General features: G+C 41.3%; 1 protein-coding gene across 7 annotated transcripts; it reads left to right on the top strand.

The window, feature by feature from the left end:
* Nucleotides 1-1,964: 1,964 nt before the first annotated feature.
* Nucleotides 1,965-27,296, top strand: LITAF (lipopolysaccharide induced TNF factor). 7 transcript variants are annotated; one of them, XM_069029815.1, is made up of 7 exons: nucleotides 1,967-2,096; nucleotides 6,028-6,238; nucleotides 6,554-6,736; nucleotides 6,960-7,099; nucleotides 23,580-23,765; nucleotides 24,162-24,318; nucleotides 24,618-27,296. In XM_069029815.1, the coding sequence occupies exons 5-7, from the start codon at nucleotides 23,585-23,587 to the stop codon at nucleotides 24,724-24,726; spliced, it is 447 nt and encodes a 148-aa protein (XP_068885916.1). In that variant the 5' UTR covers nucleotides 1,967-2,096; nucleotides 6,028-6,238; nucleotides 6,554-6,736; nucleotides 6,960-7,099; nucleotides 23,580-23,584; the 3' UTR covers nucleotides 24,727-27,296. The 7 variants fall into 7 exon arrangements, with proteins under 7 accessions (XP_068885921.1, XP_068885916.1, XP_068885917.1 ...); XM_069029817.1 differs by having other exon boundaries at nucleotides 1,969-2,066; XM_069029816.1 differs by lacking the exon at nucleotides 6,028-6,238.

Genomic DNA, 27,296 nt, shown 5'->3' with positions numbered 1-27,296 from the left:
ACCACTTTCAGCCAATTACCCGCTTTGCTATGGCTTCTGCAGCTAACAGTGCATAAAAATAACTGTAGCAAAGATAGAGTCTCCAACAAATAAGCCAGTGTTTAAGGTTTATATCAAATAAACAGTTATTATAATTTTCCCTACATGCTGGATCGTTGCCTGAGGTCCAAGGGCTGGTGCAGTGTAAGCACCGCAGCAAGGTCTGTACTGTCAGTGCTAGTTGCTGTGGAAGGAGAATGAACAGTGAGTTCTGACTGAACAGGTACTTGACCTGACTGAGAAGGGGAAGCCGAGCCCTGCCATTACCATAAGTTTTGTCAGTAGATAAGTAAGTACTAGTACTTTATACAAGTGCATGTACTTACAGCAGAACTCTATCTATACAATGGTGGTGGTTGTGTGAATGGGGACTGACAGTAGAAAAGCTTCAACCCAGTTTATGAAAAGCTTAAGTAATTTCTATAATCTAAAAAGTCCACTCAGCCAGTAATGCAGCCTTGTGATTTTATCATATGCCATGCTGCCTAGGTATTTTGTGCAGAATCAAAGATGTTTGCAGGCCATAACTAAGATGTGGGTTTATACAAGTAACCTGATAATTTAAAAAAAATCTGTAAGACTTAAATTGATTTCGTTCATCTGCAGTCCGGGCTGTAGTGCTATCATCTGTTTTTATTAGGGCATCACTGAAAAAGATATGCTAATAATTCCCTATGGTCACCAAGCATTTAGTAGAGTGGAGAAGTTATTAGAACAGGTTATTTTAGCTATTTAGGCTTGGGTACTGGGTTTAGAAGTTTAGCTCTTCCTTTTGCTTTCAAATGTTTTGTTGGGCTGTTTCATGGAGTATTAGTGTTCCCTAGCTCCTGTATTCAGAAACTGCATATGAAAACTTCCATTTTATGGCTAAATGTCTGGAAAGGGTAATGTATTAACCTGTATACAGCCAGCCTAGTTGTATGGAACATAAAAGAGATGTATATGAGATGTCTCTGTAGTGTTCTGGTTTCATGTTTGAAAGTGTCAGCTGAATAGGTGTGAAAAGAGACAACTTTTCAAGGCTTCGAAGTTCTTTTTAAAAATTTTGTCAAGTTTTCCTACTACCAAGCAAACCTAGTAGCAGATGTTGCTTTTCTAGTCTAATATATATCCAGTATACATTTTTATGACTACTGATGACAGCAGAGATTCCTCATGGTGTGTTGCTTTCAGTGAGGTAGGGACAAAGGACAGGATCTGACAGCTCTGCTGTAGGGGTGACTCATCCACACACCTTGAGATCCTGGAGATGGCTGCCCTGGGATTTGCTAGCACAGCTCATTCAATCCAATGTTGTTTCCTGTGGGAGGAAAGCAATGGGTCTGAAACTTAACGTACCGACTATAAGGTATTTGGAGGAAAGAAATTTGCAAGTGTTTTGTTAAATTTAAAAGAGATTGTGGCTCTCTGGAATTTTTAAGCTTAAAGACGCTTTTAATACATTAAGCCCGGTTTTCACTTTATTGAAGGGTTTAAATGTTATTTAAAACATTGACAAGCAATTATGTCCTAGATACAAACTACCCAGTTCTCTCCTTACACGTACTGCAAAGCTCAGAATGTCTTGGTGCTGCTGGCTGCAAGGCATTATCTAGGCATGTTTGATGGGGAATTACATGCCCTAGAAAGAAAATTAATAAAGAGATCTGCTTTCAACTCCTAAATTTTCTACCTAGCTCTTTCTGTGATTAAAAAACACATATTTTAATATATGCAATCCTAACACTTAAAATTACACAGTCCATTTTTTTGGTGATGTCCAGGACTCCAATAACTCAAGCAATTCATGGGAGAGTAGTGGGAACATTTGTATTATCTCTTCTTTTCCAGATGAGCTGGATCTGAGTAAATAGGCTGTATACAGCTCTGAAAAAGCAGCTTGTTTCAAAGGGATCCTTTCAGCTGCAAGCCATTATGTCATTCCCTCTGAAGAGCTGCCCAGGCCTGCAGCTCTGGGAGAGCTCAGAGTGCCTTTCCTGGGGCTGGCTGGACAGACTCCAGTATTTTACTATAGACTGGGATGCTGGGTGAGTGGTATATTCACACTGGAGCTGGAGGTGAGAAGCAGAGTTGTTAGTGATGCTGGCAAGGTGGCTATGAAGAAAAGTATTTCTATCACATCCTTTAAGAATCTAAGATGTTTTTATGCAGCCATTTTTTGTAGCCAAAGTCTCGTAGAATGCTGCGTTCTCATGACTTAGAATACGTCTCCTGCAGTCATTTGTTTTGAAGACTCACCACGGGAGTGTAAAAGCTGGCTTATGTTAAGATCTGTGATGAAATGTTACTTCCATTACTTTTGATACATGGGCTTCATCCACTTTGCTCACTGTTGCATGGCTTTGGTAAACACCCGTGTGTGATACACAAAGTCTTTCCTAAACTGCAAAATCTGCAGGAGCAAAGATAAGTATTTTTGACCCCTATGTTTCTTAATCCTTTCTTGTATCTCTTTGGGTAAAACTTGCTTTTTTTCATTAATATCTCTTTTCATCTTCATTTTAACTGGTGATTCCTCTTTCATCTGCTACTGTTACTTGGGACATCCATAATAATTTTAAGGTTCAAAACATTGGCAAAACTTTTTTTTTCTTTTGGACAAAAAGTTTAGTTTATGAGAATGTGTAGTTTTGGTATCTCTTTACAATGAAGTTCCTCCAAATTGCTGTGGGTGTGGTGTCCAGATTACCCTACAGATTTCTAAAGGGGAAGAAGGAGGAAGATTTTTGTATGTGGTTTCAGGAGACTCTAAGTAAAAGCTTAATAAACTGAGAGTGAATGCCTTTGGTACACAACTGTACATTACCATGCTTAAACCCACTTGTGACTGTTACATCCCCCTTCAAACTATTTACTTCTTATCTACTGGAGGTTAATCACTGAATTGATGTTCAGTCATATGTTAATCAAGAGAAAAGCAAGGCTATAAATTAGCACTGAGATTAGATTGGTCAAACAGCGTTCTCAATTACTCAGAAGCATCTGATGAGCTTCAACCACTTTGGAGGATAACATTCTGTATTACAGGCAATCTTGAATGCCTTCATGGGTTTACTTTTTTATTTCATATATATTATTTCATGGTCTTAAAGCAGGTCTTGAACTTTGTTGTATTTAGTGTCGCTTTGAGAGAAGATTGAGGAGCTGTCAGAGTAATTACTTTGCAGAAGTATAAAGAGTATAAAATTATAAAAAGTAAAAAAAGTATAAATTCCCTTCAGAACACTCATTTAATGGTTTGAAGAAACAACAGCACTTTGTGGAGCTCCAGGCAGGCCGTGTGTAATGGAAACAGAGGATTGGTGCTGTGAGATGGAGCAAGAACAAGGCTGCAGGGCCAGAGGCCATCCCTGCCATGGGTCCCACGGCTCTCTCGCAGCCATCCAGGGCTGTGTCCTGCGGGATGGAGGCCACGGAAGAGCTGCTGTGGTTCCAGAGGTGGGATGGCATGGAAGCCCAAGGTGGAAGAAAAAGATGACTGGGGGAGCCAGAGTTGATGAAAGGTCTTGTCAGGAGCAGGAATAATATCTTGTGCATAGTGAAACACTGAAGTGGAATTAGGTTCACTTTTATTGCTATACTCTAATTATTAATAGCTGTTATACACTTGTGTCTGATTAATAAAGGAGCTAAAGGGAAAGAGGGTGATGGTAGTTCTGCCATCCTGATGCAGATGGAAAGAAGAAAAACATAACTGAGTTCACATATAGGGAATAGCTTTATAATCTGGATTTAATCTATTTGTAAAAGTTTAAAAAGATTAAAAAGGAGCCTGGGTGATATGGACGAGAACAATGTTTTGCAGCAAGGTAGTTTATGTAGGTACCTGTAAATTGCTCTTGCTGCTGTGGAAAAAAGTGGATCCCGTTCAACTTGGAAAGGATGGAGAAACTGATTTTAAGAGTAATGCATGTAGTAAAGAAATAGTTGCAGGAATCCAATGAAATACTGCCTGTCCTAATAAATCTTTGCTGTCTATAGGTAGTATTTTGTTTGTCTTTCTTTTGGAAGTTACATTTTCAAATGCAAAATAACTGCAAGTTGCTGTTATAAAATGAACTTTCGCCCTTTCCTGGTGCTTTTATTTGTGAGCCTGAAAAACCTGGATCTTGGGTAAAGGAATCTCATTTTCCACATAAGCAGAAGTATCAGTTCTAAGAAAATTCTTTGCTAGAAAGTGGAGCTGTGTTTAAAACAGGGCAAAGAGCTGGCAAGGAGATGTGTACCCTGCATGCAGCACTGCTATTGTTTGGCAATCCATACAGAATAAAATAGGCAAGAGAATCTGCAGCTGTGTGTGCTGCTGGTCCATAATCATTGGTAGTGATTCTCTTCAACGGAGACAAGAAATCTGTTTACCTTATATTACTTAAGAAATATATCTAATGTAACAGACTTGAAGGTGGTGTTGTTTTTTGTTTTGGTTTTGTTTTTTTCTTTTGGGGAAGAAAGTATAAAAATGCTCAGTTAGCTTTCCAGCTCAGGCTGCAGGCGCATCTGTCCTGCTTGTAGTCTTTCGGAGGGCTAACAATATTTACTGCTGCATGCACGAGGACTGGACACACTGGCTCCTCTGGGCTGTGCAACCTTGCAGCCAGAGTAGCAAAACTTCACAGATCCTGTATACCTGCCTATCAGGGACACTTGTGTACTGTATGCTTGTGTACTGGACACAGGTTCCAGTCTAATGAGAGGACAAGGGAACCAGCATTCCAGCCTCTTGAGCTGAGCAGAGTTCACTTTTCATTGTGGAATAAGCAGCAGAAGCAGCTTTTTCCAACTGTTGTGCTTTCTGGCAGCAATGTGGTCACTTGGCTTTTTTACAGACATGGCTCCTTCTGTTCCTCACCCTGTGGTCTGGCACACAGTAACTAAACCTTCAGCACCAGCATGTTGCAGCAGGAATATGCTCTGACATATGCCATGGAAGATAACAAATGGTGCACAGTCCATACAAGAGTGTATAAGAAATGATCAGAATGACAGCAAACATCTCAGAAGCTATTTCTGAGTCCCTCCTTAATAGACAGAGGCAGTCCTGTTTCATGAGACCTCAGAGGGAATATGGAGAGATAGGAAAGTAGCAGGATGCTATTTTAATCAAGATGATCCTCAACCAGAATGTCTTAACATATAACTTAACATCTTTTGTACAGCCTCTGTTTGTCTGGAATGTAAGCAAATGACTTACTACTTCTCCATTTCCCTTGTATAGAAGGTAGACACACATTGTGAGAAGAGAGAGCATAGATACCTTGCTGACTTGTGTATTTGCATGGTGAAATGTGAAAAAATGGTGAAAAGTGACCTTTACCATTTCTAAGGCTTGTCAAAGGCTACTGTGGCACAGGTGTTTAAGGGCCTCTTGTCTGCTTTCCCAACTGCACAGACATTGCCTGTGGACCATTCTAAAGTCACAGGAAAATCCTGCTGTGGATTGTGCAGGTACATTCTTGGGAAGTCTGAAGCTACTTAGAGGTCTCCCAGGAGGTACATCCATGCAGGGCAGTAGCCCCAGGGAAATCCTGCCATTGGGGAGCCTCATGCACTTCCTACCTTTAGCAGCATGCTTTCTCCAGGATCTTTCACCCACTTAGTGCTGATCTCACACTTCTCTTGTGAGCTTTAGTAATCTTCTGGGGGTTTAGCCCCTAGCAGCACTCTGGCCTTTCACTTAAAAGGACAACGTTCAATGCAGTGTCACACATAAATGAATGAAAAACCTAAAAGCTGATGCTCAAGTCCTTTTGGTAGGATTCTGATACAGAGTGTTCTGATGAAGTGCTGCAGCTCTATCTTTTTGCACTATCATATTTTTCAGATACAAATTTTATCTAATTCAAGCAATAAAAGATTGTATGGTGATTTCTAATTGTTACCTGGGAGGCCTATTTGCATTATCCTGCAAATTCAAATAAGGCAGCTTTAACTAGGATATCCTGCCTTTTCCAGGGAATCATTTTTATTTCCCAATTTGCTTTTACACAGGTGCTGAAAGAGCAGAATTGCAACTGCAGCACTGTCAGCTACAATCCAGGCAGGGTTGTTATCACCCATCCAGCTTTCCCTGTATAACTGGGAATCCAGTGCAGCTCTTGTTGAAGAAAGTTGGAGATTTTGAGTTGCACTGGGATTTCGTAAGTGCTTCAGATAACCACAGCTAAAAGCATCCAATGTGCTTGTACTGAAGCAAAGACAAGTAGGTTTTTCTCTTTTTTTCAGGTCAGTGGTCTCCAGAATAATAATGTATGGTTGAACACACAGCCTCAATTCCAGAAGGATGATATTGCAGCTTCAGTGTTTGACATTACAGCACTACAAATTCTAGCCTCTACACAGGGCTGTTTTTACCCAATTAAAATAGTTCAGCAGCAGTGTGTTAACACAGTGGTGTGCTTATTAATTAATGCAGTCCCTCCTACTCTCAGACAAAACTGATCATTGCTTTCTCAAAAAAGGAGAAATGTTTCAATCTCTGTAATATTTCATATCTGTATCCATTTTCTACCTATAGTGTGGGGGGAAGTAAATGATACCACATGAATAGATTCTTCCTGATCCGTGCCAGCTGTCTCCTGCTCTACAACATCACTCCCTCTGACAGACTACTACTGTAAAACCCTGAATGTGGTGGAACTCAGCTTGGTGGCCATCTCAAAATCTGCCCCAATCTCATTAGCCTGAATTTGGGAAATTAGTAAGTCTTTGGAGTAAATTCATATCTGTTATTAAATGATATATACTTCTTTTCCCTGTGATTTTTAAACTGAGACTTAAAGTTATTGCAAGCTGACTGCTTGCTTTGACAGTTTTAGTACGCTGTTAGGGCTTCTAAAATCTAACTCTAGTGTGGAGGGGAAAGTAATAATTTCATAATACCTATCCTGAATTTTCCTTTTTGTCCTCTATTCTTGACCCAGAATACACCAGCTGACCATGAGAGGGGTGTTGCACCATGAGCTGCAGTTATGTGTTGTTTCCTGGAATCATCTGTGTCTCTGAGTATTTCTACAGAGTCGGGTCTGAAACTTCCTGAACTCAGCCACTTTCAGAGATGTCTGTAAGTGAAGTCCATGTGTACAAAGTGTTTGGAGATTCTTTCTGATAACCCCCAAAGAATGTATCTTGTGCAGTTTCTGAAATAGTAATCCCAAATGTACTGAGTTCTTGCACACAGACTATAAAATCAGAAAAAAAACCGCAAACCCCTTAATCTGTAGCAAGAGTAAGACCTGGCAGAAGCCATGTAGAAACAAATTTCTGATCCCAGTCTGGTGTACAGAGCTCTTTCTTGGGGAAGGCACAAAGAATAGTAGTAAGGAAACACAGTTCCCACTGACTTAGTTTAAAAGACACTTAATTGATTTCCATTTTCCTCCACAATAACTAATTCATCCACATTAAATGAGACCCATTCCATTACCTCCAAGAAAAGCAAACAATTCAATCTGTAATAAAGGCTGACCTAAATCCACACTTCATTATATACCACTGCAAAAGATATTTTGTGGGAATAGGCTTGAACTGGAGTAAATACACTATTTTGCTCTCTGCCTTGCATTCAGAACCTGAAAGCTGATTCATAACTATAATAAAAAGATAAGCTGTAATTTCTTAGAATGCTCATTGTAGAGCACTGAGAATAAAAATTTAATGTGTCAGTAGGAGTTTAACCAATTTGCCCATTTTAATTCCATTTTCTGGGATCTATTTCACATTCATAACTAATCTGAAAACTATCGACAGGCTGACCTTAATTAAAAGGTATGTCACATTCCTCTGCATGGGGAAATTAGATGCTGATTTCACACTGATTTAACATTGCTCCTCTAGGCTGCTTTTGCAGCTGACATTTGTGTCTTTCCTCTGGGTATCCAAACCCAGTGTCTGACCTAATCAGAAATGGCTGGACATTGAATGGTTTGGGCATTCTGGAACAAAGTAGGCATATTCCAACTCAGAAATAAATGAATAGCAAATGTGTTAATGGTATCATATACAGTTAGTGGTCCACACCAACTGATTTATTAGAAGATAAAATGCCTGGTTTGCTAGACCAACTTCTCCTCTAATTTTTCAAGTTCTCAGGATAGGCAGCATACTGATACTGCTGCCATCAATCTCCAGTAACTTCATGGAGCAGTATAACTTCAAATAAGAAGGAATACCACAGAGAATGTTGTGTGCCTGAATAAAAGATTTTTCTGATGGGGATTTCCATTACACACTGTGTAAATCTCTCTGGGCTTGAAATGGAGAGGAGACATTACATGGACATGTAGCTCCCACTTTAGAGCTGGAATAATTAATGCAGATTTTATTTTTTATATATATGTGTGTGTATGTGTGATATAAGGTTTTTGGGAGGATTGGTGGCAGGGTGAGTTTTTTGGGTTTTATTATTTTTAATGAACAATTTGTATAACTTCTACCTCTGCACCTGGGTGATTTTTAAATTGATTTTTCCCCCTCTGTTTTGTCATCAAACACTAATAAGTAATGGACTGTCCATTAAATTTGCTCAAAATACAATCCCATATTAATCATCTGCAACAGAAGAAAGTCCATGTTCTGTTCTTATTGATCCACCTCATCTTGCCACTGTGCATGTGGCTTTCCCATGTACTTTGCTGGAGGTCTGAGCCTTTGTGGGCTCTGAGTAACAGCAATTAATCTCATTTTGTCAGTGGCAGCTCTGTGCAGTGGAATTGGAATTACTTTTGTAATTTGTTACAGAGCAATTCAGTAAAGGAAGTAGGAAACAAAACTTGGTACTCAGACTACCCATGTTTATTTCTACTGATCAGCTGTCCCCTCACCCAGCTTTCTTATTCTCAAGTACTTAGCGGGGTTCAGGTGTTTTCCCCAAGCCTGAAAGCAGACCTGATGCATACCTAAGAGCATTTTGTAGCTGGATAAAGCACAAGAGTCCAAAGTAGGAGTTGGATTAGTGATAGTTGTATGCAATTATATTTCTTCACTTTCACAAAGAGTCTGCTTTACCTTGTGTAAAATGAAATTTAGCCCCAAGTTTCCACAGTCTCTTTAGTTTAAAAAGAAAATGCCTCTAGTGCGTATCTGTTTCTCTTACGGCGCTTCTGAGCACTTTCACAAGTTCTGTAGAGCTGGTAACCTTAAAATAAATTTCTTCTAAGTGTCATTTCCACTTCACACTGACTACCAGCCAGTTCACAGCTCAGAGCACTGCCTGTTTACTGGTGCATTGTAACTTCTGAGTGTCTCTGAGCTGAGAGATGCCCTTCTTGGCACTACTTGAAACCTTCTCCTTTCACTCGCAACAGTCCAATCACCTAGCTGATTTCTGCTCAAAACTTCAGCTGTGGCAGGTGGAGGAATCAGCACTGACACAGAACAACCCTTGCTGTGCAGCACATGGGCAATTCTCTGCTCTTTTCTGTGAAATGGTCAAGAGCAAACAGAAATATGATGTCAGCATTAGAAAGGGACCTTGTTTTGTGGGAGCAGTGTTGTACTTATTGCACCTGTTGTATTTGCTGCACTTATAATTCCATGTTTTAATCATTTCACATACACATTGCTGAAAATACCTTCTGAGTGACATCTCAAACCCTTGTTGGCCTCTGAGACTTGTAATACGGTTGCCCATTGTAGCAGGAATTTTTCACTCCCTTGAAAGTTTACCTATAGGACAGAAACCAAACACATTTCAGTTTTCTGAAGAGCCACCAAGGGACAGCTTCCTTCACGCTGCTTGAAAGCAGCTGGGTGGGAAAACCTGCCCAGTTGTCTTGGTTTAGGCTAATTCCAGTTTGCAATGACAACAAGGTCAGTCTGAATGGGGGGGAAAAATGAACACTGAGGGGTTTTATTTTTAATCTGAACAGACCTGTGAGGGCTCTGAGAATCTGATGTCTTTCAGTTATCAAGTATGTAGGGATAAATTCTTCTAGACTGTTACTAATTTTATCTTCCTATGAAGCACTGTTGCCTTCACTCTGAGTTTTTCAGGTTTGGTCAGTTCTTTAAACCCTCAGCTCTTTCCACTCTTGCCTGCTTCTCCTAGGCAACAGGCTGGTAAAAACCAGGTGTTCAGTAAGGTTATAATATTTCTCCCTGCAATACCTTTGCCTCTTGTGTATGACTTAACTTGGTTCCAGCCGCCTGAAATCTGAAAGAGAAAAAATAGTTCCCCTGGATGACAGACATTTTCTGTTTTCCATGTGAACTGAGGTCTGCTTATCTCTGACGCAAGCAGATTTTTGGATTATATAAGCAAACCAAGAAAATAATTACAGACAGGTTTTCTTCTGTGCTTGCCTAGAAGGATAAGGAAATAAAGGATAATTACCATGAAGGTTTTTTGTCCCACAGATGTTACAAAGTACATTTCTGTGTCAGTCCCTTCTGGATACAGTGTGTGCCATCTTGTGGACAAATCACACTATGTCTGAATCCTTGAGACAAATATTTAAAGACCATAATATTTTGTGTATAAAATTGCTTAGTTATTTGTAGCTCAATACACACAATCTTTCTCCTTGGAGACTTATTTTTAAATTCAAGTTACTTCCGTTTGCTTGGTTCCCTTACTTTTGAGGATGCTTGATTTCCTTTGCTCCACTTGTTAACAGCTGTAAAACTATCAAATGTAAAATTCTCTGCAGTTTTCTATTTAATTAAGTTCAAATCAATGACCTTAATTAATTAAGTTTAAATCAAAATGTTCATCTGCATACAAATCAGACGTAATTCTGAGAAATCTGCCAAAGCAGCATAACTGCTACGTGCCAACAATAGGGAGAAAATAATTTTAGAAATTCCTTTGCGTCAAAACTTAAAGCAAAAATACTCTTCTTATTACAGACATAACAGACTTGTACAAATATTTTTATTTGAAGTTAAGATGTATATATTCTTTATATTCTTTATTGACTTATAATAGCTTGATTCTTTCTTGGTAGAATGCAAGTGACAACTCTCATGTCATTCTTTAGTGAATCAAAAATCCTTTCCAAATGCAATAAGGATTCATTTTATGAGGAAGGCTCTAATCCCCCAATATTTGTCAAAATATTATGCTTGCTGAATGAGATAATTTCCCTTTTGTAAAAGTCCTTTGGAGACAGCCCACTGCCTGTTTTTCTAAAATTTATGGTAAATGTTCCCAAAACCATGTATGTAAAACTTAAAACAAATGGTTACAAAGGTGACATTTTTGCTGTTACATTGAAAGTACAGTTCTAACATGAAACAGCTTCAGCAGTTGGTCTGACTTAAATTCTAATTTGGATTCAATTTTTTGTTTAAAATAAAGAAGACTCTAATTTAAATTTGATTTAATTAATAAAATTTAGTGGACAAATAAAGTATTGTCACTCCCATCTGATTAAAGAAACATTAAGGTTCATTGTGCTGGTAGCTGTGTCTGCCCTACAGGTGGGCAGAGCCACTCCTGGCTTTAGGGCAGGTGTTCTTAATTGCTTATGCAGACATACTGGAAAGGTGGCCAATTACCAAGCTCTCCCCACCATCCAGGTGTAGCAGAATTGGTGCCACAGAGGTGGAAGCTTCTTAAATAGATTTGTGAGGCAACTCTGGGGTGCTGAAAGCTATCAAGGAAGTGGCAAAGCAGCTGGGTCAGATATACAAATGAGGGTAACATAAGCTGCTCAGAGAACTGATGACTTACTAAACAATCATCTGGGGCTAGACCCAAATGTAGCAGGTATTTGAAGATACTAAAATATCTGGTTCTAATGACAATTGATGAGGTCGTGCACAATGTGATAGTCATAAGCACATAATCAGTGTGTTTGCTGACCATTGCTGGACAGTTATTTATGAGCTGGACTAACTGAGTCATAAATTTGCAGAGAAGCAGTTTATTTTTAGTTACGGTAGATTCTGTTGTGATTGTGTCACAGAACACATGACTTTGCTACAGGGCAAATTCAGGAGGAGCTGTGCATGCAATCAAGACTTGCCGAATCTATGCAACCAGCAGATCAGTCAGTTCTCACAAGCCCACGTGAGGCTTTCTAGTTCACTTATCTTTATTACTAGTCTTTGTAAGCATATTCATAATTGTTTACTGATAGCTTTGCTTATCACAAAGGCTCAGTCTGAAAAGACAAAGGTTTCATTCAAACAAGGAGTGTCCTAAACATTTGGCATCCAGTGTAACAAGCCACTCAAGGCTGCATGCAAATTTGGAGAAATGTTTTCTTAGTGTGTAGCAATGGCAGATGAGATTGCATTTCACCATGATTAGTCATCAGTTTGGTAAATGGCTGTTAATGCTCACATTGCTGCTGCTGTTTTAGCTCTGTAGCCATGACACTTTTGCCCAGATGATAAGCTTCCTGGCTTGCTGCTTCCTACAGACAACCAAGACAGACAAGATATGACATATAATGTCTGAGTTTCTGAAAGAGGAACTGACCCCTTCTGAGCTGAGACTTGAGAGATTCACTAAAGTGTCTTCAATTAAGGCAGTCCTGCCAGAGGTAGGGAACTGGAATGCTAAACATTATGTCTATTCTTAAATCATGCAACCTAAGTAAAAAAACCTAGATATTATAAACCAATACAGAATTCAATATCAATAACTCATAAAGTGAGAGGAACATAAGAAAATAAATGTTTATTGGAATCTAGCTTTGCACATAATGTGTGAATGATGCTAGAAACAGTCTTTAAAAGAAGTGGTTATTTGAGGCCTGAAGGAAAGCCTTATAGGATAACTATGAATTTTTAGTAATATGGTCTTAATCTTTACACATATTTCTGTATTTCTTCCCTATATCCCAACTAGATTACAATAATTCTGGTGTCCAGATGACAGCTGTGTGAATATTCTATCAGAATTATGCTCAAGAGAATACTGTATCATTCCTTACTCACTTTAGATCCACAGAGTTGAATCAAAGCACTTCATCAGAACATGTCTGGCCGCTGCCTTAAGCAAAATAGCAGGAAGCTTCACTGCAAGATTTAGATCAGTGATTTCAGTGGTCAGGTACAACAAGAGCTGGCACGGCTGATTTATGCCAAGACTATACCACAGCTTGGCCAAACGCAGGTCAGGCATTATTCTGGAGGAAGGGTAGGAAGAAGGGGTTTTTGCACCACTTCATTCAGCAATGACATCAAAGCAGTGGAAATCCTACTTCAGTTCTGTCTACAGGAAAAATAACCAGGCAGCTTTATTTTTAAAATCACATCCTTCCTGTACCCTGTCAAGGGAATAGGAAGATGAATATGAAGGGTAAATGGTTGGAGAATCATAATTTTTCCTATATGTTTTGTTATGGCATTAATAGATAATCCATCAAATAATGGATGACTTAATCAGGACAGATCTGCTGTTTTAAATGTGAAGCTTTTCTATCATAACTATTTCTTTTTGATTGTTCATTCTAGGAGACCCATTACTGGCAGTGAGTGGTTATTCTCCATGTAATTCTTTATGTGAAGTGCCAAGTGTTCTGAGAAGAAGAAATCTATCATTAGCTCTTTTGACACCACACTTCTGTCTCACTCTCTAGGGGAGATAATATGATTTACATACTTAAATACTTTGCTGTAGTGTGACACAGTGTTGCAGTCTGGCAGCTGTTGTTATGATGATCAAATAACACTATGGGAGTTGGTAATTAAGAAGGAAGCAATACTAGAAGGACCGCAAAGTACTAATATTTAGGTTTGGATTAATTTCACAATTCTGTCAATCAATTGCATTCCTGGGGGATATCTGCAGTTTTAGACTTGATATGCTGCTTCTGTTTCATGTGATAAACTCATTAATATTCTAATCTTTCACAAGCATATTACCCCACATACTACCAACCTTTGCAGATGAAATAAATAGGTCAGGAAAGCTCAGCTTCAAACCGGGCTCACCAGAGAGCACCGGGCAGATGTGTCTGAGTGGCTGTTGTGAAGGGGTGGGGTGAAGAAACTGGAAGGAAATAGGAGCTGAGAAAGAAGATGATTTAATCTAAGATAACGTGTGTCTGCAAGCTGACTTGAAGTCATCATTTTTCTATCATGAGGGGTTTTTTGGAGTTTTTTTTCCCCTTCCACTTCTGTATTGGTATGGTGCAATAGCTTTGTTTTGATATATAAACGTAAGCAATGATGCAGTCAGACACAGGGTATTTATCTTCACTCTAGTTTCTGAAAGGTAGGGTGTATTTGTTGTCTATCTACTCTCTCTCTCTTTTTTTTTTTCCTTTTTCCTCTTCCCCCTCTATCACAAAATTTACTTGGGGATAGTCTAAGTTGAAGTTATTAGCTCCCAAATGAACGCTGCAAAGCCTCTATCACAGCTTTTCTATTTTTTAAGCCAAGTGTTTGGAAACCAGCATTCAAGGTGACCCACCTCCTGGCAGCTTTGAATTCAGGCTCTGCTCTTGTTCACATAAGCAAACTGCACCACACTTTCCCATGAATTTGGCATCTCTAATGTCAGGCTGTTTGACAACTGCTCATGTTGGTAGAGTTGGTTCTATTGAACAGAGCTCACCCAAGCAGAAACAATACAGCAGTGTTACCTAGCCCTGCCTCTGCAAGCTGTTAATGATTGTGTTGTTAGCTCCGAAGTATTTTGTGATCAGGAGTTTTGCAGTAATAATACATAAGAGGAAGTATATTATGGTTGTACTTAGTTGTAATTATTGCAGAAGGTTTTATGTGCATTCATTCAGAAGCAGCCTAGAGAATAAAACTGTACTGTTAGAAAGTGCTGAAGTTACCAGAGGGTGGGTCTGGAAGCTGATGAAACCCTTAAACTCTGAGCTCAACAAAACCCTGAGCCTCATGTGGTTCCTTTAGCTATTGCTCTTCTGCCCTACAGGGTTGGAGATGACCATGTGGAAGTTGAAATTAATTTATCCTGCACCAGTATCACCAATGCTTTGAGGACACCTCAGGAATGTGAACATGCATTTTTATACTTGAGTGTGGGATCTTGTCATCTTTGAGGCTTCTTGTGTGAACCTCAACACTTGTGTCATTGTACTAACTGCTGAAATTGTGTTGAAGTTCTTGTTCTGTTTGCTTAGCAACTTGAATCAGCCATTGCAGCAGTGAAGAAAAAAGCAAACATTCTTTCAGATTATTTGGCTTAACGTATCTACCTTGCTTTCTCTTTAAATCTATCCCTGTACATTGGTTATTGGTCTGAAACTGCATTCTGGCTGATCCATTATATCTATATCCATATCTAGTATTGCTGAAATGATTGAAAGTCATAGAAATTCTTACCTAGCTTCAACAAATTAGTATATGCAAAATGACATACACAAATAAAAAAAATATTTATTTGTATGCGTGCAAGTCCTGTGATTTTCAGGCAGGAGAAAATTAAGGTGAGATTAAGGTTTACTTATTTTACACATTGAGAACATATTACAGTATGTAAAATGTGGCTAACAGGCTTTTAAATGTGCATCAACTTTTGAACTTCATTTAGCTTGACAGAAGCCTACTGCTGTAAAAGCAGAAGCTAATAAATCCAACATGCAGTTATTTTTGGGGCTAAACTGACATCTGCTGGTGTTCTGTAATACCGTGTGTACAATCAGGGTGATGACAAAACATCCACTATACTCTGTGTACATTTCCATGCTGCTGTTAGCAGCCCTGGTGATGACTCAGTAGAGCAGAGAGAAGCCAAACAGTGAATAGAGCAGCTGGGGCTGCTGAGCACACGGTGCCACGGGACTGGAAATGGAGCGGAGCTCTCCCGCTTGCATCCTGCTGCATTCTTACACCAAGCTTCTGAAACTGCCATGGGGCCCTTTTTTCTTATGACTTTTTAAAAACAAGTTATGTTTATAATCTTCAGGTACGCAGCTCTTGGGGGGATGGGGGAGATAAAAGCTGTATCCGTTTCTAGCCACGTTTCCTCATGCATGCCTCGAGCTGGCGCGGGCTGTGTCCCCACCCAGTCCCTGGTCTGCTGCAGGAAGAGAACCTCTGTGGGTGCCAACGCGCAGGCGGCAGCTTCGGGGCAGCTGTGTGGGTTTGCTGGGGCAACACCCTGCCTAACCCAGGTAGGCTGTCGGGCTGCAGCTCTGTTCCATTAGAGTATGAAATTTGGCACAAAATAACCCCACTTGTGTTGGAGATCAGAGGGGCTGAATGTGGCTGGCCTTAATTTCTGCTTATTATCAATTTGGCACTGTAGTCTGGTTGTGTTTAATAAGAATGTCCTTAATCACAGATTCACAAATAATGCTACTTACTGAAGCAACAGGAATACAGATTTGGAATTGCTGTTGATATATGCAGTTACTGCATTAGCACCAGCCAGTGGTTTCAAGCTGAATTAAAAACTCAGTTTTTCATTACACGTAACTTCACAGTTAATTAACTGTAGTTTCACTGAGGTGAAAAATCTTACTAAAGAGGCATCTCTGCTTTGGAGAGGAGAGAGGAGCAGAACAGTCCACTTGTCCTTGGAATGGGGTCATATTCTCATCCTCTACATGGAGGATTGAAAATATCAATTTTATACTTTCAGATAAATGGAGGTGGGACTGTAGTCAAATATAATTGGTTACCTGTCACTTCCATCTTAGTGGGGGAGAAGACACTTTCTCAGTTGCATATTGGTGTATGTTTCATATGTAAATGAGGGATAATGAGGGTTTTGGTTACCTTCGGTCAGGCTGGATTTATGGTTGAATCAAAGGCAGAACAGAACCATGATACTTCAGGCTTGCTTCCTCCTCCACTTGGCTGAGGCAGCAGTACAGGCCATCTGACCTTTGCTTGATCATCTTTATGCCCATCAATATTTTACAACTGCACATCATCATCACAGAATCATAGAACAGTGTGGGTTGGAAGGGACCTTTAAATATAATTTAGTCCAAGGCCCCTGCAATGAGCAGAGACAAGTTTCTGTAGACCAGGGTGCTCAGAGCCCTGTCCAACCCAGCCTTGAATGTTTCCAGGGGCATCCACCACCTCTCTGGGCAAACTGTGACAATGATTTACCACTCACATTGCAAAAGCCTCCTTTTTTATATCTAGTCTAAATCGATCCCTCCTTCAGTTTAAAACCATGATACCTTCTCCTGTTGCAACAGGCGTTGCTAAAGTTTGTCTCCATTTTTCTTATAGGCCCCCTTCAAGTACTGAAAGGAGCAGTATGGTCACCCTGGAGCCTTCTCTTCCCCAGCCCCAATTCTCCCAGGCTGTTTCCATAGGAGAGGTGCTGCAGCCCTTGGCACATCTTCATGGCCACCCCTGGACTTGCTTCAGCAGCTCCACACCCTTGTTATGCTGGGGGCCACAGACCTGGATGCAGCCCTGCAGGTGGAGTTTCATGAGAGTGGAGCAGAGAGACAGAATCCACTTTCTTGGCCTGCTGGCCACACATCTCCTCACAGGACCAGATTTCTACTTCTAATAAGGCCTGCTGTGTGTGGACAAGAGGGCTGAGGCCCTGTCTCCATACCAAAGTGTAAGCACGCTCTCCACTGAGACACTGGGCTGTGAGCCCTACACTTTACCCCAGACACCATGCAGTGCTTAAGCCTCACTCAAGTTAGGTGTAAGATAAGCAAGCACCTCAACTCATGTCCTTGCTCAACCAGCCTCATCAATTCTGCACACCAAACTTGCCAATTTTCCACAAGCTTGTCACTGAAAATCAGGAATAAAACTCCTTAACACCAATGTAGTATTAAGAAGCAGGGCATTACTTTTAAGGACAGGATAACTCTGCCTAAAGCGCATGCTTGGCTCAAGGTGGTACAAGTATTTGTTAGCAAGGATATATGTATTCCTCAGAAAAGTGTTAGTTTGTTACTTAAGGTGGCCACAGAGCCCTTCAACTGGCTTGGGCCGATTTGTTCCACTGACCACTACATAACATTCCATTAATTGTGACTTCTGTGGAATTTTCCACGAGCTCACAAGTGCTGTGGTGACCGGGCCAGCCATAGACTGGCTGAAGCTGATGCTTCTTTCACCCAGTGCCATCCAGCAAAAAGACTGGAAAGGCAGGAACTAGCAAATGGTGAGCTAGGTAGGAAGGAGGATGGACAGTGAGAGGAAATACACTCATGTACCAGTAAATGGATCCCAACCGCCTATTTGGACATTTGGTGGCAACACTAGTAGGGCAAAAAGGAGAAATGTTACTGGGGTCCCCAAGGAGGAGCATGAGCCAGCCTAGACTAGATGCAAAACACTACACGAGAGAGATGGCAGAGTAAGAAGGCTTTCAGTTGAAGGTCATGCCTTATTTCACCCTGGGAGATGTGTTCAGTCATGGCTTCTCTCTCCTGTTGCTCCTAAGATGCTCATAGCCATCTGGGGAAGGAGATTTAGTTAGTAAGAGAACAATTATTCCAATTTTAGTTAATCCAGGGCACCAAAGCCCAAATTACTCATGTTCTGCTCCTTAGAAAAATAATCTGTAATGTGATTTCTTGATAATAGTGTAAATTTATTCACCTCTTAGTTCTAATCTCAGTGCTGATAGATCACACTCCACACTCCTCTCTCTGTTCCCCCCAAATTGGGGGACTGGGAGTGTTCATGCCCTCAATAGTCTCAACATCTGATGACATCCCCAAGTACCCATACTTGCAGGTGATTTAGATTACTGTGACTGCAGAGCTTCATGTTGGGTTTATCATCACTTGGGGTAGGACCCCCTTTCATCCTATAAAACCTGACTCCTTGCTCCAGGATGGGTTTGAATTGAGGCTTTATGTGTGTTCCTTAGGGCAAGGTTCAAGAAAAGATTTAAATACAAAAATTGGACTTTAACAGATTTTGGATGCTTTCAGCCAAAAGGCCTTATGAACTGTCCCTGCTGAGCCCCCAGGGGTTATCAAGTCCCTTCAGTCCAAGGTAGATTCACACAAACCAACGTGTGAAGCAGTCCCTCTTGAAGCCCTTTTAGGGATCTGGTCATAATTCACATTTTGTGTTATCTTGGAGCGGGATAGAGGAAGGAGTGATGTACTCTTGTGTTTTCTAAAGACTGAATCCAATTCAATTGCTTGTAAAGACACTACGTAAAATCACTGAATCTTGAACTTGAAAGTTTTGTTGATCATTTTATGTGTTCTTGTATGTTGTCTGAAATACCTGATCTGGTAACGTAAGGGGTATTGTAGAATTAGGAAAGTAATTTTCCTGTAGTGTTACAGAACATAGTGCTTGGCTGCGCTGCTGACGGGAAAGGTGAAGATTACTGGTTTAATCGCTGTGAGCTCTTGGCGAAAGCCGAGGAGTTCCCGATCACCGGGACTGCGAAATGCGTCAGGAGTTCAGGAGTGCCTGTACTTCCACAGGCTTCCCCCCCTTCCTGTCCTTTCCCGTCCCGCCCAGACGCGCCGCTGCCGGGAGCCGGTGGGTCCGGGGGAGCGGCCGAGGCGGCTCACAGGGCACGGCCCGTCCGACGCCAGCGGAGCGCCCTTCCGAGCTGCGCCCGCGGCGCCTGCTCACGGTTCTACGGGGAAGGGCAGGAGGAAACGCGGGTGGGGACGGGACGGGACAAGCCGTGCTGACCGAGGTTGCGCCCGAGCGAACGGAGCGGAGAGGAGAGTCGGTAAGGGCTGTGCCGCGCCGCCCGGAGCCTGGCGGTGCCGCGGGCAGAGCAGTGTGGGGCGGCGGGGGGAGGCTGTGTTCCCCCGCCGGGGCCGCTCCCGGCCCCGACTGCTGCCCTCCCTGGGCCGCTCCCGGTGCTCCGGCCCGGCTGCGGGGCGGGGAAGCAGCCTCGGCTCGGGGACCGATCCCTCTCCGCAGGGGGGCAGGTCGGGGCTTGGCGGGCCAGCGGTGTCCCGAGTGGCGCGGTCCCAGTCCTGGTTCCGGGACGGTCCGGGAGAGACCCTGGGCGGCGGCTCCTGCCCTCGGCGATGCCGGCTGGGGGCCGAGCGAGGCCGGAGTTTCGCTTCCCCGAGCGTGGCAAGCGGAAGGTGGCCCTTTCCTTAGGGAATGCGCTCGGGAGCCGCGCGGCAGCAGCTCCTCTCGGACCGGCCCTGCCCTGCCCCGCCCCGGGGAGTGGGTTGCTCACAGGAGGCCGCTCAGGATTATTCCGAGACTATAGATTACTTGGTAAAAGTAACACAGTAACCTCTGAAATGTCTCCTGCCCGGCAGAACACACCGTGTGGTAATATTTCTACTTCGCCAGTATAGAATTCAGTGTGACCTCAATGCCATTGGTTCTTAATGAAATAATAATACGTCAAAGTCTTTTTTTTTTTGTTGTTGTGATTACTGGATTTTATTCTCTCACAAACGCCTGAGAAATTTAAACAACTTTGAGATAATATTTCTCAGCAGGTTGGTAAACTAGAAAGTTGTTGTCCAGAGTTCAGATGAAGCTGGTGGTCCAAGAGGCTGCTGTGTTAGGGCTTGCTGTGCACTGAGTGCTCTGATAAACCTGTGTATCCTGACGGGTTGTTAAAAAAAATTAGTCTTCAACCTGTGTTTCATTCCAGATGTTGCTGATCAGTAGCTGTCTTAGACTCTGCTGTGAAGGTAGCCGTTCTAAACCACCTGTGTTGTTGGAGGGCGACTTGGGATTTCTAGTGAAGAGGACTGCATAGGAATTGTTTAATTTGAGGGTTAAGTTGTGTCAAATTTTAGCAAGAGATTAAGGGAAGGGCAAAAACATTTGTTTGGCCAGACCAGGTTAAGATAGCTGTAACTGTAAGCAGTTCTTTACTGGATGGGTTTTTGGTTGCTTGGTTTTTTACATACCAAGCAGAGACTGGTATTTCCCTTGTCCCCAGCCTAATATTCAAGACCTGGAGTGTGAAACACATTTGCACTGGCTGTATGAAGTGATGGTTCTAATATCTCTTCAAAGTTGACATTTAAAGCAGGAGAGACATTAGAAAAATGAAATTGAAAAGCTGAAGTTGTGGTTACATCCACAATACTCAGATTTTGAAGAGGCTTTTTTGTAGTCCTGATCTCATCTTGATGTTTATTAGGAATTTTTGTTTTGATAGATAACTTAAAGGAATTCATACACAGTTTTAGTTTTACACCATTCACTGTAGTACTTTGTACATGTTATTTGTGCTACAGTTTTGAAACTTTAGAAGATGAAAAGGGATGCCACAAAGTGCTGTGAAGACTTGAGACCTGTTTGCACTTGTCTACAGGAAAACGAAAAGTGAAAGTGCAGAAAAAGGGTAGTGATAATGTTTAAATTGAAATGGTTGTTCAAAACCACTTGGTGGTAAGAAATGAACAGCAACATAATTTAAAAATAAGTAAATATCAAGACTAGAAGTGTTCATGCTGGAAGTTATGATCATTTTGAAATCTGTGAAAGGGTGTTGATTTCTTAGAACTTGTTCATCAGTGAAGCAGAGCTGAGCAGCAGAAGGAGCTGTGTGTTTAACCCCACCTGGCAACTGAACACTACAGAGCTGCTCACTCACTGCACCCCTGAAGAAACTGGAAGGGCGTGAGAAAACTTATGGCTTGAGATAAGAACTGTTTCATAATTGAAATAAAAGAATAATTAAATAGTTGTAATGAAAAGGAAAGTAACAGAGGAGAATACAGTCCAGCAAGTGAAGCAAATGAGAATAATTGCTCACTACCAACCAACCGATGCCCAGCCAGTCCCTGAGCAGCATTTCCCTCCCAACAACCTTCTTCCTGGTTTTATGGCTGAGCATGATGCTTTATGGTCTGGAATATCCCTTTGGCCAGCTGGGGTCAGCTGTTCTGGCAGTGTCCCCTCCTGGCTTCTTGTGCACCCCCAGCCAAGACCAGCACACTGACTGGGAGCAGTAGATTGTGATTCAGCTTTGTAGTTTAGTCACAGGGAGAAAACTTCTCTTTTCTACAGAAAACAGGACATCAGTGTTTTTTTAAAGTATAGCTGTGAAATACTTGATACTACAAAAACTTACTGAGTTTCGACATCTTCGACTGCTGTCTTGTTCCCTCTTCATTCTGCCAAAGCTGCAGTGTGAGTATGAGAATGGTGGGAAGGAGCGATGTCTGTTCCAGGGTTACCACAATTATTGCTCCTGCACCTGTAGCCATGTCTGTTCTTCTGTACCAGCTCCTGTGTTTGTTCTGGCCACGGGGCTACTGTAAAACCCACACTGGATTGAGTACACAATTCCCTTTGTAACACACCTTTCTGCATTTCTGCTAAATCTGCTGGGAAGACTGGGATTCCTGAATGTATAAACACTGGTGTTGGCTGGTGTATCCCTCATGCCTCCAGTGCAGCAGATTAGTCCTGTGTAACCTGGAAGAGTTAACAGACTTGTGACAAGTTCTTCATGGAAGTGTTTATAGACTTCACTGAAATCCTGATGAAAGCTGTGTTGTGTGAGGAGGATAATCAGCGGTATTCCAAGGACTTTTCCATGCTCTGGGAGAGTGGAAAGGCTTGTGTCATTGTTGGGAAAGTTGTATGCTAGTCTCACCCGACCTTTGTGTGAGTGGAGTGATGCCAGCCCTAAACAGATACTTATGTCTAAAATTCTTTTACTTTGTGCGTTGTCTTTTGTACCTGCAAATTGCATCAGTGCAATTTCCCCTCTTTTATTCATAGTAGTCCCATACAACTATCATAGCATCATAGAATTAATGTTCCAAGTACAGCTTGCCTTTCGCAGATAGTACTGTGTGAAAAGACTTGCATATGTACAGAGGGATTGTATGTGCAACAGCAGAATGGAGTGTGGCTCTTGGAGAGCTGTCTGATGGTCCTTAGGAGGAGGGGGAAAAGGGAGATGCTTGGTCAGCACTGATGCCACGAGAGCTTGTTCCACAAAGAAAATGGTGGGCAGAGTATCTGAAGTGGGTAGGTGGGGAGGAGGAAAGGAAGTCTGCATTGAAACCACAATCGTTTTCTTTCCTCTTTGGGAAAAGGCAGTGGTCAGCATTCCTATCCTCTGCAACAAAATAACAATTGGTGGAGGAAAAATTGTACTACAAACTCATTAAAACTTTTCTAAGAAGCGAAAAGGGCAACCTTAGACATATTTGAGAGTTGTAAAAGTTTTGAGTTGAGTTGGACATGTGCTTAATTGTTTGGGTTTCTTTTTCCTTCAATATAAATACTTATTTCAAATTACAGCAGAGGTACATAGTATTTTTTAAATATTGAAGCTTCACCACAAACCAGACTCATGTTGGTTAGCAACTACCATATGGCCTATCATACTGTTCAATTTTTCAGGTGAACAAGAGGGATTAGAAATAGTGTTCTTGGAGAATTAGGAGACTGCCAGATATTTTAGTATACTAATAAAGATGCCCCACCTCCCTGCTTTAGTATATTTAATTTATAAAGGAAGAATTGGTGTTGGGACAAAGTCTAAGAACTACCCTGTGAAAAGGAAGTGGGAAGTAGGCAACAACAACAGTGAAATCAAGATGAACATTTCATACTATCAGAAACAAATACTAGCGAATTAATTTTATGCTGGTAAAAGTCCATTTTAATCTAGTTATCTTCTTGCTGCTGAATTGAGCCTAATTATTTGTCACTTGCCTTTAATAAATAATGCCTTTTGTTAAGATTTTCTCTCTTTTATGTTTTAGATATAATGTCTGCTCCAAGTGGCAACCCTGTCCCATCTGCACCACCTTCTTATGAGGAAGCCGTAGGAATCAATGTGAACTATCCTCACCCCTATCCCATCCCTGGCCCTGGACAGAAGAAGCCAGATGGGAAGGGAATGAACCCTCCCCCATACATGGGACAGCCTCCACCAGCAAATAACGCCAGTAAGCCTCCAAAACTCTTCTGTACCTCATCTTAAGGTGGTGTCAAGTGGCTGTGTAATGGGTGCTGTCAGAAGGTGAAAAATTGTGGTTCACAGGTGTTCACCACCTGCCAAAAAATACTTTTGAAGAGAATAAGGTGAATCAATTCTTGTGAATCACTAAGTGTGTACTGATGTCAATAACATCATTTGGCTTTCTGGAGTTTTTAGTGCAGCTTTATTTTCAAGACAGTGTATTTCTGCATTAGGAAATACCATGGTGATTTCTCTCTGTCGTCATGTATTTCGTTCCTCTGAGCTCTGAATATTTCAAAGTTATACCTGGTTCAGAGGAAGCTGATCACTACTCTTTTTTCCTTCTGTACTCATTGAGTAAACAGCCTATTTCTCTGCTCAGTTACTGTTCAGACGGTGTATGTGCAGCAGCCAGTGCTGTTTTATGACCGCCCGGTTCAGATGTCCTGCCCTTCCTGTAACCAGGTGATAGTGACACGTCTCTCGTACGACGCAGGAGCTTTGACCTGGCTGTCATGTGGTGGCCTCTGCCTGCTGGGGTAGGTCAACTCCAATTTGCACTCTTACCTTGACCTTTTACAGCTCTAACATGTAATGGAGCTCTCAGCTTTGCTTTCTCTGTCTGGGACCTGAGCCTTCGTGTTTCAATCAGCCTACATCTGATCCTACAGGACCTTAAAGCAGTTTCTGGAACATACAGTAATGGACTCCATAGCCACGTGTGTTCGTCCTAAAGCTTATGGCACCAGTTTTACTGTTGGCTTTTGGACGAAATACATTTTACCTTGTGTATATAAAAAGTGTAAAGCAGTGTTTTTCTCTTTTTTTGCCTTTGCAGGTGTATAGCAGGCTGCTGCTTAATTCCCTTCTGCATTGATGCCCTAAAGGATGTGGATCACACCTGTCCAAAATGCAATGCTCTTCTTGGTTCTTACAAACGTTTATAGGCAGTGTTTAAACACTGATGGATGAAGTTGGTTAGCACCTCTACAAGCCCTCTCTGAAGCTTCATTGGAGACTTCCTGTTTTTTCTGTGCATCCTATCACTGGAAACCAATAAAAAGTAATGTTTATTGCTAGATGGTTTGAATATGCATTTGCTTGAGAGGAGTTCCACTTAGGTCTGTAAAAAGCATACCTAATCCATATGGGCCACTCAGTCCAGCACCAGTGGAGAGCAATGGAGTGTTTCCTTTTTTGCTTTATACATAACAGTTTGGTGATGTTCTTCAATTAATCTTGTCTTAATCATGTTGCACACTGTGCTTGCATTCAGACTGTGAGATCTCAGCACAGAACAAGAGGAGGATATGTATGGAGAACTATTTAGGCTCCTGCTTTGGCAGCAGCACTGTTTACAAACCGGCAGGGAGTTGCCTCAGAGACAGGTGCTCCTCTTTGAAAAAAGAAATGGTTTGTTGTCATCTTTTTATGAGCACTAGAATTCACTTTAAAACTTTCTTAGTTGGAAGAGAACCAAACCTAAAGGGTTCTTCCTTCTTGGAGGTAGCTTTTCCAAATGGACAACTCAGGTTATTGTGTAAAAATACTGATTGAATCTAGTATCTGAATTTTATTGACAGTTTCAAGTCTAGTCATATCTCTAATCTGAAGTGAGCATGTTCATACAGAAGATACTTGTTTAGTGTTTTTTGCTTTGCTGGGAGTTTTCTTACTGCTGATTGAAAGTCTGTGAAGTGTTCTCTTCACCCCAGTGGAAATGCCCAGAGAGCCTTGGTTAGAACATCGGAAAACTTCGTTGTACATTTACGTAAGTCATCTGATCGATCATAAACAAACCTCAGCCTTATCTTAAAGCTTGAATTCCACCTGAAATACATAAATTGTCTTTTAGTTGTTGATCTGCTTGTTAATTATTGTTTCTTTACTAAGAAGGTAAAATGTTTGTTAAGGAGCTTCTCTGATTTTTCTAAATTAAATGAAAGATGAGTTTTGCTTTTAGAAACTTAAGATGGATATGCTTATTTAGGATGATAATCACAAAAAATTAGGGAATAAGGCTCTGAAGGTTTAAGTAATTTCTGTGTCATAAGCAACTTGGTCAAACAACATCTTGATGCATATCACAGAATCAGAATCACAGAACCAGCTGGGTTGGAAAAGACCTTTGAGATCATCATGTCCAACCTGTGTCCCAATGCCACCTTATCAACCAGACCATGGTGCTGAGTGCCACACCCAATCTTTTCTTAAATACCTCCACGGGCGGTGACTCCGTCTCCCCGGGCAGCCCATTCCAATGTCTAATCACCCTTTCTGTAAAAATCTTCTTCCTAATATCCAACCTAAATGATACCTGTCCAGAAAAGGCAGACAGGTATTTAAGCAGGGCTGTGTTGGTAACACTGTATTGATGTCTGTAAAAGTAAAAAGCTAAAATAAATACAAATAAAAAATACTGCATTTCCTGTTCTTGCCAAATGTGCCTTCTGTAAGTATTTGGTAAAAGTTAGTTTTTCAAGTATTTCAACACTTTATGTTTGAAATCCAGTAATTTTGTAGGTCACGTACAATCTCTAGGCCTAGTCTTGATTAGGTTTTGTAAACTGCTGCTGCTTGTGAGTCAGTCTGCAAGTGATTTAAGAGCTTCCTCGTGCATTTGAAAAAGGTTTCTGGTCTCCTCATACCATAAGAACTTACATGAGCAGCTACTAACTAGCAAGAGAATGATGGAGATAAAAAGCTGGTAGTTTTATAGCTTTCCACACTGATGACGTGGTACCAGCATGTGCTTTTGTCTGCTGGTGCACCACCATAGTGCTCTCTTTGTTCTTCAAGGGCCTGGGTGATGCTGCAGTGTTTTCTGTTCTGGTGACACAAGCAAGTTCTGTGCCTTACTGGGAAGCAGAATTCCCCCACTGAGTGTCACAGAAAATGTGCTTCTTGTCAGTTTATTGTCAGAGTGAAACAGAAAGAAGCAATGAAGCTCGCAGCGTTTCCAAGCTTGGGATTTGCTTGCATGGTGGGGAGGATTTTTAATTCTTTTAGTACCCTGTCAGTCTGGTCTGGATAGTCCTGCCATATATTCATTTGGTGAGTCTTCCAGTTGTTATTCCTTTAGCTCCCCTTTTCTCCCCAAAGTGATGGTTGGAAAATCTGAGGTGTTGGCACCAAAATGCAAAACACTGACCAAAAAAAAAGTGTTTGCTTTGATTTATGTGCATAGTCCATTGATTCTCTTTAAGTTCCATGTATGGACCAAGAATAGGACACACAGTGTTAGCAGCTCTTCCTTCTAATTCAGCATTCTGTAAAGCTTTCTGCTGCCTCTTCTATAGTTGTGTTTTCTTAAATGCAAAGCCTGTGTTTGTTCTCTTGTGTATGGAATGATCTACAGACTGCCAAAGTAAACTGCTTTGTTAAACCTACCTTGGACAAACAAATGCAGGATATAACTTGATTTGTGTGAAAGCGCTTTGTGTTTGATTATGTTGAAATTACTGTTTGTTTTTAAAACTGACTCTATTTAAAATAAAAACTTTGTCTTTCCTATCTA

This window comes from Aphelocoma coerulescens, chromosome 14, assembly GCF_041296385.1.
Source record: "Aphelocoma coerulescens isolate FSJ_1873_10779 chromosome 14, UR_Acoe_1.0, whole genome shotgun sequence".
Classification (NCBI taxonomy): domain Eukaryota; kingdom Metazoa; phylum Chordata; class Aves; order Passeriformes; family Corvidae; genus Aphelocoma; species Aphelocoma coerulescens.
Note: the sequence above shows the minus strand (reverse complement) of the source record. Positions and strands in the feature narration are given on the sequence as shown.

What these genes read in the sequence shown, in the direction of transcription:
- LITAF (XM_069029820.1), top strand. Translation starts at nt 23,585, where the DNA reads ATGTCTGCTCCAAGTGGCAACCCTGTCCCATCTGCACCACCTTCTTAT. An exon ending in TCCACCAGCAAATAACGCCA is followed by an intron (nt 23,766 to 24,161) that starts GTAAGCCTCCAA and finishes TTCTCTGCTCAG; the next exon opens with TTACTGTTCAGACGGTGTAT. An exon ending in GGTGGCCTCTGCCTGCTGGG is followed by an intron (nt 24,319 to 24,617) that starts GTAGGTCAACTC and finishes TTGCCTTTGCAG; the next exon opens with GTGTATAGCAGGCTGCTGCT.